This window comes from Triturus cristatus, chromosome 10 (genome assembly GCF_964204655.1).
Source record: "Triturus cristatus chromosome 10, aTriCri1.1, whole genome shotgun sequence".
NCBI classification, from domain to species: domain Eukaryota; kingdom Metazoa; phylum Chordata; class Amphibia; order Caudata; family Salamandridae; genus Triturus; species Triturus cristatus.
In genome coordinates, this window is record NC_140593.1 from 859,153,732 (window position 1) to 859,165,763 (window position 12,032).

At 44.9% G+C, this 12,032-nt stretch overlaps 1 protein-coding gene across 2 annotated transcripts in view; it reads right to left on the minus strand.

Annotated features, from left to right (window-relative positions):
• The window catches only part of NOS3 (nitric oxide synthase 3), an 819,509-nt gene extending 808,377 nt beyond the window's left edge, over nt 1–11,132 (minus strand). The window contains exon 1 of one of the 2 annotated variants that reach the window (XM_085628483.1): nt 10,975–11,132. In XM_085628483.1, coding sequence (XP_085484609.1) covers nt 10,975–11,087 — 113 coding nt within the window. In that variant the 5' untranslated portion in view covers nt 11,088–11,132. The remainder of the gene's footprint in view (nt 1–10,974) is intronic. The other variant, XM_085628482.1, reaches the window with a different exon arrangement.
• Nucleotides 11,133–12,032: the final 900 nt, after the last annotated feature.

Consider the following 12,032-nt stretch of genomic DNA (forward strand, 5'->3'; position numbering starts at 1 on the left):
TGATTTTGGTTTTGTTTCTTGTTGTTTTTGTTTTGGTTTTCAGAGAAGCTCACGGGCCAAAGTCACGTGATACTTCTAGCGCTTGCGCTTTTCCTCCTTGCTGATTTTTGGGTGCATTGCCTACCTCGAGTTGCCTGTTCTTCCTTGATTTCACTTATTATTCCCCGGAGCACTATTCCTTCGACGTCACCCTGATTGCTGCTGGGAGAACCGGTCCAGTCATCCCCGTGCTTCATTTCCAGCTCCATTCCCAGAGCACCCCAACTCTCTCACAGGTACAGACAACGTCAGGAAACCGAGGTCCCGCAAAAGTGAGGAACGGGGGTGGGTCTGCCTACCTTCTCAATTGTTCTTCTCTCTCTCTCTTCCCCTGTGCAGTTTCCTTCACTGACCTGGCTGAATACTTAAGTTACCCGGAAGACCGGAGAACGCTGTGGTGTCACATATTATTTCCCCTTCCTCCGTACCTTCCCCAGAGGGCAGTTCCCATAGCGGAGAATTCCCATTTCCCTGTGAGGTGCTGCGCCCTGGGGAATCTAAGGGGTTATTCGTCAGTCATCGTTCCTGCTGGTGTTCTACAGAGGTTAGTGGCTATCACAGGTCGCAAGCTGCTAGCGTCACGACAAGGGGGCAGCAGAAAGGCATGGTGTCCCCCTAAGTTTAGAAAGGAGGTGTCTAAGGGATAACTGCTGTGAAGAAAATAAATTTATATTGTTTACTATGCACACCCGTCATCCAAGAAGAGCTCTAAAAGAAGAGGCCAGTCCCTCCCCACCGACTACATTCCACACCCGTCATCTGGGAGAGAGGTCTGAGTGGAGATGCCAGACTCTCTCCAAACACCCTACCGCGCACACCTGTCATCTGAGAGAGAGGTCTGATAGGAGAGGCCAGTCTCTACCCACACCGCACTATACACACCCATCATCTGAGAGAGAGGTCTGACAGGAGAGGCCAGTTCCTGCCTACATCCTATTACGCACATCCATCATTACAGAGAGGGGTCTCAGCAGAGAGGCCAGTCCATTCACACACCCTACAACGCACACCCATCATCTGATAGAGAGGTCTGAAATGAGAGCCCAGTTCCTCCCCACACCCCACTACATACATCCATCATGGCCAGCCCCTCTCCACACCCATGTGCGCACAACCATTATCATCATCAAAATACTTTATTTGGTTGCCAAAATCATCAAAGTGTACAATACAAGCATCAAAATAAGATATTAAATATTAAATATAAAACATACAACTTTAAAAGTTTGATTTTCATTACATTAATCGTCACGCAGGACCATGCAGAAAATAGTCACAGAGTAGCACAAAAACTAGAAAGTACTACATCAACTGCATAGGTACAAAATGATCCTCAAAATATAAGATCAAATTAATCAACTAAAAATGTAGCAAGGCAGTTCCAAGTAAAGTTCATAATTCGCAAAGTGCAAAAATATCAAGAGATCAGCAGGTCCCAAAGAGTCCAAACTAAGTGGACAATGCAACACAACACAGTGTGAGAATTGAGAAAATGCAGGTATCTGCCAAATTGTAAAAACTTAATTTTATACATTTGAAAAGATCTCAACAACCAGTGCAGATTAGTTGTTCAAATGAGTCGACTGGGTCAGAAGGTCTAACACCACTGCGACATGTATTTGGAACAGGCTGCTGTAAGCAGATGTGGCTAAGAGATTCAAGATTAGGTAGGGAGGCTTGATCTGTTAAGTCCCACTAATGTAAAATATAGTTAGGACAGGAACTTCGCGGATTTGAAGCAAACATTGAATAGAAAGTTGCTGACTGAAAATACGATTGGAGCAGAAGTGTCAGATTTTAAAAGTCGCTGTTCAGGCACACCGGGCGTATCCACCGTCAACATGAGCCGCGATAACATGAACATCAGAACAAAATATATTCCTCTGTTTCAGGGGCCAAATTACAGGCTGGACACGTCGGAGGCCTGTTTTTTTCCCACTTGTTGCTGAATGCCCGCCGGGGCAGGCTGCCTAATCAGAACCTCACTTGTAGGATTTTAGTAAGGAGTGGCGTAATGGTGTCCATGAATATTTGAAAGTGCGGGCTCGTTTTGAAATCAAGAAACTGTTTGGTTAGCTGCCCATGGGGCATATTAACAAGGCGGCGATATGAAATTATCGCCGCTTTTGCGTCCGTTTTCGGGTGAAAAGCGGCGATAATTTCATCGCCTTATCAGCAAAGACACGCTATTGCGTGTCTTGCTGACTTAGCGCCCGTTTGCAGCATGCCTCCGATCGCATCGCTAAAGAGATGCAAAGGAGGCGTGCCTGACAAGACTCCCTTTGGAAAATATCGCGAAGGCAGCTTCACGATATTAACAAGGGAGGAATTTAACGTCTGTCAAATTCCTGACTAAGGCATACTTAACATGGGGGGTGGATTTTGTGGCTAAGACCACAGGTCCTATCATCTAGGATATCGACGTTTTCCACCATGGAAAACGGCGATATCCCAACTATCTCTGGAATTTTTATCGCCTCGGCGATGCGCGTTGTTAATAACGCGCAAACCGGGCGATAAATTCCAGAGATAGCCGGCGATAAATATGCAAGCGCTAAGCGCGCTTTGCGATATTTATCGCCGGCCCTTGTTAATATGCCCCCAAAAAGTCCTCCTCATAACTTGTTGGTCATACACATAAGTCCAGTATGTTCATTTCAAAAGAGAAATCTCTGAATTGCAGATTTTTTCAGGATCTTCCTATAATCTGAGTAAGCCTAGTTCCTTGAACAAGCTTAAGATAAACCGTATGCAAGGAACCTTCATGGCATTGCCCATTTTCATCAGATCTCCTAGGGAATCCCTGTACTCTTGTAGCTCATGGGTTGACCAGATGTGAATCCAGTATATTAATGGCTTCAACTGTGCTGCATCCGACATCCGTTTTTTTTAAAGAACAAACTTTACTAATATTTTCTTTGTCCACATGATAAACTCAGACAATGATGTAAATATACATAATAAAAAATATTATCGACTATCATGAGCTACATCATACAATTTATGTGAAAAAGAAAACAAACTGCAATAAACGACGCAAAATAAAATTAAACATAACGACGGCGCTACAGAGCATTAAAGTATTATCGCTACCGACATCCGTTTTATACCTAAATCAAGGCAGAATGGGATAAGAGGAGTGCTGGTTGGAGCTGAGATAAGTGATCTTATAAATGTATTCTTGGCTACAGCCAGCTTCTGGGTGTCAGTATAACCCCAAACTTTGGCTACAATAAGTGCTGCACTTTGAGCTTTAGAACAATATACCTTGAGGGCTGGTGAGATTGAGCAGGAATATGTCCTCTTAGGCAGTCGGAGTATGGCGTTCGCTCTATGGGTTGTTATGAGGAAACTTTTGTTAATTTGGTATTGCCATGTGCACTTGTCAGACAGTTTGACTCCCAGTTAGTCAAAGCAAAAAACCCTTTCCAGGTGTTCGCTGGCAACCTTTACAGTGTTACTTCTAGTTCTGCCTTTATTAAAAACTATGTTTTTCGTTTTTGATGCATTTAATTCAAGACCCCCTGCCATACAGAATTCAAGAAACGTATCAATCAGGTTTTGGAGACTCATAGGGGTTTTTGATATGAGAAGTGAAGACTGTATGACGTTGCAACGCATGTGTCCCAGGATGCTTGTTTCCAGTCCAGGGAAGACATGGCTTGGCAGTTCGGACTGAACTGTTCCCATGAGGTACAGGGTCAAGACTGATTTGCATATAATTGTGTCTGAACTGGGGTGGAGAAGTGAGTTAAAGAACGATGATGGATTCAACCCAGATCTGTGACTGGGGTTGAGTGTCTGAAAAGTTTCAGAGCTCTGTCCATCATCTCCTTGTGTTTGCTTTGTTCGCCCTAAGTTGGCAGGGAATGCCCAGACATGGGTTCCTTGCTCACTTTGCCACTGGATTCAAGCTAGCCTGGATGAGGAGGGGGTGTTACCCTGAAACCAGTCCCAGGATGCTTGTTTCGAGTCCAGGGAAGATGTGGCTTGACAGTTCAGGCTAGACTGTTCCCATGAGGCACAGGGTCAAGACTGATTTGCATATAATTGTGTCTGAACTGGGGTGGAGAAGTGAGTTAAAGAACGATGATGGATTCAACCCAGATCTGTGACTGGGGTTGAGTGTCTGAAAAGTTTCAGAGCTCTGTCCATCATCTCCTTGTGTTTGCTTTGTTCGCCCTAAGTTGGCAGGGAATGCCCAGACATGGGTTCCTTGCTCACTTTGCCACTGGATTCAAGCTAGCCTGGATGAGGAGGGGGTGTTACCCTGAAACCAGTCCCAGGATGCTTGTTTCGAGTCCAGGGAAGATGTGGCTTGGCAGTTCAGGCTAGACTGTTTCCATGAGGCACAGGGTCAAGGCGGATTTGCATATAGCTGTGTCTGAACTGGGGTGGCTAAGTAAGCTAAAGAACGATGATGGAGAGTCTGAAAAGTTTCAGCGCTCCGTTCATCATCTCCTTTTGATTGTATTTGGAAGGACTGTAGGTGTCGCCTTTCTTAAAAACTGGAATTATTTCCACCACCTCTAGGTATATGGTATTTCTCCCCCAGCAGCTATTGCATTTGACAGAAGGTTAACATAGCTAGCCCATACGTGTGGTTCAGATTTATCAAATTCACCCGGTATTCAATCTGGTCCGGGAGCTTTTGCTGACTTGAGTCTATTAACGGTAGAGAGAGTGTCTTCTACACTGAAGAAAGATGCCTAGGTAGTCTGCCAGTGGGTTGGACTTAATGCATATTGAGTAAGGCCCATAGGTTTAGTGCAGGGAGATTGGATGTTTAAGGTTTCATGGGCATACAATATGGAGAAGTGGTCTATCAACTTCTCTGGTTAAATATGAGAGCAGTGGGAATTCATGCTATCTATGCTCCAGTGTGAAATTAGGAGCCAGAAGGTTCTGCTGTCATTAATTTTAATAGCCTGTACCAGAACCTGCCAGTACCTGTCCTCCCAGTCATTCTTGGTTTTTGCAAGCGCCAATTTATACTTAGATCATACTTCAATAATGTCTGCACGTCTGCGCCCTTTGACAGCCTTTTTCAGCATTACTTTGGTCATTTTGCACTCTAGATTATACAATTTGGGGTCCGTCATATGGGTTACCTGTATAAGATCGTTTTTTAATAGAAAATGCACTGCAGTTTATTTAAAAAACGTTCATGGATAGCTAAGATTCGCACTGCAGAAACAGAAGTTTCCTCTGAATCAGACACGAAAAGCACAAACCACTGGTAGATCTCTGCTTTCATCCTGTGATTTGACATTACTCGAGGTTGAGACTCTCCTATAGTTGTTAGCTAAAATAGGCTCCGGGACCAGAACATGGTAAATGGCTGAGGCTCTTTTAGGGGCGTCCCCAGCTACACTCACCCATCATTACAGAGAGAAGTCTCACCAGAGAGGCTAGTTCCTCCCCACACCCTACTACACATACCCATCATCTGAGAGAGAGGTCTGAAAGGAGAATTCAGTCCCTCCTCACAGCCTACTATGCACACCCATCATTTGAGAGAGAGGTCTGAAAGGAGAATGCAGTCCCTCCTCACAGCCTACTATGCACACCCATCATTTGAGAGAGAGGTCTGAAAGGAGAATGCAGTCCCTCCTCACAGCCTACTATGCACACCCATCATTTGAGAGAGAGGTCTGAAAGGAGAATTCAGTCCCTCCTCACAGCCTACTATGCACACCCATCATTTGAGAGAGAGGTCTGAAAGGAGAATGCAGTCCCTCCTCACAGCCTACTATGCACACCCATCATTTGAGAGAGAGGTCTGAAAGGAGAATGCAGTCCCTCCTCACAGCCTACTATGCACACCCATCATTTGAGAGAGAGGTCTGAAAGGAGAATGCAGTCCCTCCTCACAGCCTACTATGCACACCCATCATTTGAGAGAGAGGTCTGAAAGGAGCAGCCAGCTCCTCCCCACATATGATACAATTCTGCATTTGTGAAATACCTATGCATGAAAGTGTCATGTGACTTTCCCAGGAGTATGCCTGGAAGCCTGCGCTTGGCACCACTCTTCAGATATATGACTGGTAAGTTTTGTGACAAGCTAAAACTTGCAAATCTGCACCCATTGATGAGTCTACATTTATGACTTTTCTTTGTAAACCAGGTCCAGAAATGTTATGGAAAAAATGTACAAACCTATGAAGCAAACAATATATTGCATCTTATTCACCACTGATTATTTGAGGTTTCTTTAAACACAACACAGGAGCATCAGAAGTTCTCAGGACAATCTCTACACCTCCTATTAGGTTAGTTTTTAATATTATGTATGTCTATTTCGTACTCAAGAATATGCTTGGGTAAAAGTTCCGTTACGTCTACATAATTTTGGGTAATGTTGCATTATGCTTGTTACAAGAAATTTCAGAAATTGCACTATTACTCCATGCCGCATAATTCTGTGCTGTTTATGGCAAAAATTTAGCATGAATGCATTTGAACAACGTTATCAACCGAAAGGCTGCTTTTGGCGACAGTTGTGGTTTTTTGTGTGTTTTTTAACGTCAAATGCATCCATGCGTCCAAAATGAAGAAGAAAATATAGTGCCAAATGCCTTTTTTCATTTTGTATTAATACATATTATCACGAAAGCAAATTACACAAATTTTGCTCAGCCCCAACTCAAGAGGTAAATAAAAAGACTTTTAACCGATCAGTGAAAATAATTTGAAGAACCATTGGCCGTCTCCAATGGGTGGAATATTTATGTGTGCAATACTTTCCTTAACAACGGACAACATTTTTCTTCCCTGCTATATGCTCCACATCAGAATTAAACCCTTGTATTGTATTACTTCCATTCCACGGGGATGAAATGATCATTTTCCCATCCTGTTCTGATGGTATTCAGGGCCTGACTGAGAACACAAACCAGCCCTGGCAATTCAATTGGACCGACCACTGGAGGGGAGGGGGTTTGGGGGGGCAGTGCTGGTGAGAAGAACTGCTGTAAAACTTGCCCCCCCCAAAAAAGGCCCCCACCACCCAGAAAAACGCTCAGCCCATCCGTCCCACTGGGACAAAGCCCGGTGCCCACTACGGCCAGTCCGGCCCTGATGATATTTGAATATTGGGGTTTGTATGGTTTCTGCTGAAGACAGAAGTATTGCTGGATCTTAACAGGAGGTTCAGGATGTAAGAAAGATACAGTATGGGGATCAGTGGCGTAACACAAAATGATGGGGTCCTCTGCAGAATGTAATGAAGGGACCCGAGACTCCAATGTCTCACAGATATTCATTGGCCTTGGGATGAATGGGAGGCCCTTGAAGGCTTTGGGGTCCCCTGCGCTGCAGGGGCAGCAATGTCCTACGTTATGCTCCTGATGGGGAGAGTTCTTCCTCACCTCCACGCTGGGATGCCTCCGGGTAGATACACGCTATATCAGCCCCTACAGAACAGAATAGAACCTCTGTAGATTCGGGATGCGTCAGTCAACGTGTGGACCTTGTGCAGGCAGTTGCCGCAGACTGTCGGCAGCTGCACTGCAGGGCCCATGCAACATCCTTTCTAATAGCTTGATAGGCGATGAAGCACTGCTTAAAATGGCAGTGCCTGCTGCCGGAGCTACCAAAAGCCGGGTTCGATGAAGTCCATGGCTGCCTAGCTAAGAGTCCGCCTCATGCTTCATGACTTTCCCCACACTACACTTCCTGTCTCTTTATGTACCTCTTGCAGGTTACTTTCCATCTTTATTTTCTTCCTGTGTCACTTTTTGCCCATATCTTTCTTCTTCCTTCACTCTGCCCTTTCCGCCTTTCTCCTGGCAGTCTGATAACGAAATAACAAAGTCCTCTTCTACAAAAATGAATGAAAGTGCATGCCACCTGCACCCACTGGCACGAATTAAACCTAGCCTATTTATGTGGAATTTGCAGTAGCTGCAGAATTGCCTTGCAGTGTCCTTGCATACATGCAATGAATCACAGGCATTAGTGGCGTTTCCGCAGCTGGTGGCGGTGGGGGGTTTACAACGCGCACTGCGCTGTCTGCTTTCGAGCTGTTCCGTGATGCTCTCTGAGTTTGTAAATGGACAGTGGGAGAGCTGCTTCTCTGGAGGCAGTTGGCTTGAGGTTGGTTTTTACAGAAGTACAGCCTTATGCAATCCGTTACTTACGCAGGTTGTTGCCATTAAATGTAGAGCCAGTGACCGTGATAGTCATACAATAACGGAAGCACACCAACGTAAAAAATACAATGAGACACTTGTCATAGATTAAAGAACAGCATGGAATCGAAACCACAGCGCCTGTCGCCCGGTAATAAAACACCGACTATAGGGCACCTGGTCAGTACAACAGGTTCAAAGAGTCAACCATAACAAAATATAAACTGTACAGCACCTCATACAGCACAAACAGGACCACAGGACAATCCAACAACAAAACTCGAATTATACAGCTCCTGGTACAGCAGACATACGACCGTAGCACCAGCAGCTGTACTAATATGACGACACCCCCATCTATTAATAAAGCACTCACAGTACAAGAAACATCTTATGAACAAGTCTTCTTTATTGACCAACAACAAATCACAGACCATGGAGTACCTCACACAATACAAACCGACCCAGAGCACCGTCCACTGAAAGCACTAAACGGCACCTACTACAGTACAAACAGGATCATAGCGCCATCCGTTAACAAAACACAAAGGGGCAGATTTACAAGCCCCTTGCGCCACCAGTGCATCACTATACGTGACGCGCCGGCAGTGCATTTCACTGCCCCATATTTGTAAATACGGCCCCTTTACACACAACAATTTGTGTGAAAGGGGCGTTTCATGGGTATTGCTGTGGGTGTTACCACGCAACACCCATTGAACCTGACACATTTCCAGATTTACGAGGAATCATAAACCTGGAAATGCGTTAGAATGATACGCCACCCTAGTAGTTGGCGAAGCAAGGCGCAATGAGGAGAAATGTTTTCATTTCTCCTCGTTTTTTCCTCTTTTATTGCGTGCTGCATTTTACAGCATGCATTGAAAGAGGAAAATGTCTGTAGTGATTGTTTTTGTGCAGGAAGGTGCCCCTTCCTGCACAAAAACAATCTCCCCACGACGCAGGCATCCTTGCACCATGGTGCAATGGTGCCTGCCCCGGCGCATGGCAGCTGTTTCTGCGCCAGCGCAGGGGAGAGCACAGGAATGCAACATATTATTGTAAATATGTCGCATTCCTGTGCTTTGAAAGTGCCGCAGCGTGGTGCAGCCAAGGGGCTTGCGGTGCCGTGCTGCGGCACTTTCTTGTAAATCTGCCCCATCATATGTAGTACCTGAAAGAGTACAAACAGGACCACGGCATCGTCAAATCACAAAACACAGACAATACAACACGGCATGCAATACTAACAGAACCACAGCACAAACCAAAATCAAAGTATACAGCTGATGCAGAACACATGACCATAGCACCAGAGACTATACAAACAGGATCACAGCAGGATCTGGTAACAGGACCTAGAACCACCCACTTCTTACGAACAAGACCTTTTTTAACAACAACAAAACACCAACTGTACTTCATACAGTACAAGCAGGGCAACAGCACCATCCAGTGACAAGACCCAGACCAAACAGTAACTCATACAGTGCAAACAGGACCGCAGAACCATCCAGCGACAAATCAGAGACTGTGCAGCACCTGAAAGAGGACAAACAGGACCACAGTGGCGTCAAATCACGAAACACAGAGTATGCAGCACCTCATACAATGCAAACAGACCACAGAACCATCCAGCGACAAATCACAGACTATACAGCATCTGAAAGAGAACGAACAGGACCACAGTGACGTCAAATCACGAAATGTAGAGCATACAGCACCTCTTACAATGCATACAGACCACAGGACCATCCAGTGAAAAAACAGAGACTGTGCAGCACCTAAAAGGGTACAAACATGACCACATTGGCGTCCAATCACGAAATACAGAGTATACAGCACCTCATACAATGCAAACAGACCACAGAACCATCCAGCGACAAATCACAGACTATACAGCATCTGAAAGAGTACAAACAGGAACACAGTGGCGTTAAATCACGAAATGTAGAGCATACAGCATCTCATACAATGCAAACAGACCACAGAACCATGGAGCGACAAATCACAGACTATACAGTATTTGAAAGAGAACGAACAGGATAATTACAAAAAACATCAAGCCACAAAGAGGATCACAGCGCTCTCATATATCACAACACAGACAAAAAAAACACTTTGCACAAATTGGATCAGAGACAGACAAAGATATCCATGACCATATATAAATTGTATCACCGATCCAACCAATACCTGGGCACAAAACACACAGTGCCACATACTATGAGGGCCAGTGCACTATCCATACAATTGCAGACACAGAACACAAGTACCTCCAACAGCCCCATGCACCCTCATGAGCTCAGGGCACCACGATTAATCATGATACGAGCATGCCTTCACTCTGTGGATAATAGTGAAAATCCAGAGCAGCTGAAACAGTAGAATAGCAGCATCTGTCAAGTCAAGATACAGATGAACAACACAAAGTTCTGTAGTTGAAGTGAGGCGACATGTTCCACCGCATACACATTTGGTGGTGTACCCCAAGATGTAATGCTAGAGCAACAGGTATGTGCAGCGGAGTCTCAACAAACTCATCTCCGCGACTGCTTTGGCAATGAGACTCCATGATCACTTTCAGATGTGCACCCAGGAGCAACCAACAGTCATGGAAGGTAAACGATCAACCTCACACCCATGAATCTTTTGCAACAATCGATTGCGGCAAGCTCACCCAATAGGGCTTGACGTAACAGGGAGAAAGCTTTCAGCTCCCATGCAAGTTGTTCACTTTCTCAAGGTGCACCACAATGGAAAGTCTAAAAGCACAGCTGGAAGATGAGGTTGTACTTGCCCATTGTGCTGGCTGTCCAGTGGAACACTTTCTTCGTTATCGGTGCTGTTGCGTCGGCTACATAGGGAAAAGGGCTTCGGGAACTCCTTGTTTTCACTGGTGGCGTTCCCCATCGCGTCTTGTCGGAGTCGCTCTCTCCTCTGCAGGATAGAAATCTTAAGAGCAAAGGCGTTGACAGGAAGTGGCTTTTCCTCTTTGGAACGAATAATGGGAAGTGGGCTTTGCTTACTCAATGCAGACCGTGCCTGCCATTGGCCACAGACTGCATTTGTACATCACACTGTTAAAACCAGGCTCACTTGTGACCCAGGACTGAGAGATACTGCACACTTTTCTTTAGGAAACTAACATAGCCAGGGATATGAAAGAATCTGTAACTCCATCATACAGATCTGCCAATAACCCAACAGAAGTCCACCCTTCGCCAGATTTAAAGCTAATTTCAAACAACCCCCAAGTTGAATGAACCACATTCTTTAGATCCTCTTAAAATGTATTGATCCTAAACTTTGACGATTGCCAGGTGGGACACGGCCAAATTCCTTGCATACGGGCATTATCTCAAACTACAGAGCCAAATAAGATGGAATCATTGCAAATTCTAAAAAAAGGTTAAATGTGGTTCAAACTCCATTTCCTATGAACCTGAAATTGTTGCAAGCTCCTAACTCTTTTAAGCCTGAATTATCCCAAAGCTCAGATCCTCCGGCACTTTAAACAACTATAATTCCACGGTATTGTTTCAAGGCTGGGCAATGAACTGAGAGCAACCCAAGGAAAAATAAATGATGCAGCCACACACTCCCCTAGTGAGCGAGGGTAATAAGCAGGTGAGGCATAGAACTGGATTTCCCCACAACACATTTAGAAAAACTGAAGTCAAAGGGTGCATTTTGCAGCACTATTTTTATTTAAATATTGGTTAAGAATCCATCGGTTTTACAGATATTTGCTCTTCCTTGAGAGTCATACGGTAGTTTTGAGAAACAGTTCTCCGTAGCAAGAAATCACGCATGTGCTTCTGATACACATGTGTGCGTCATACATGACACTGGGTG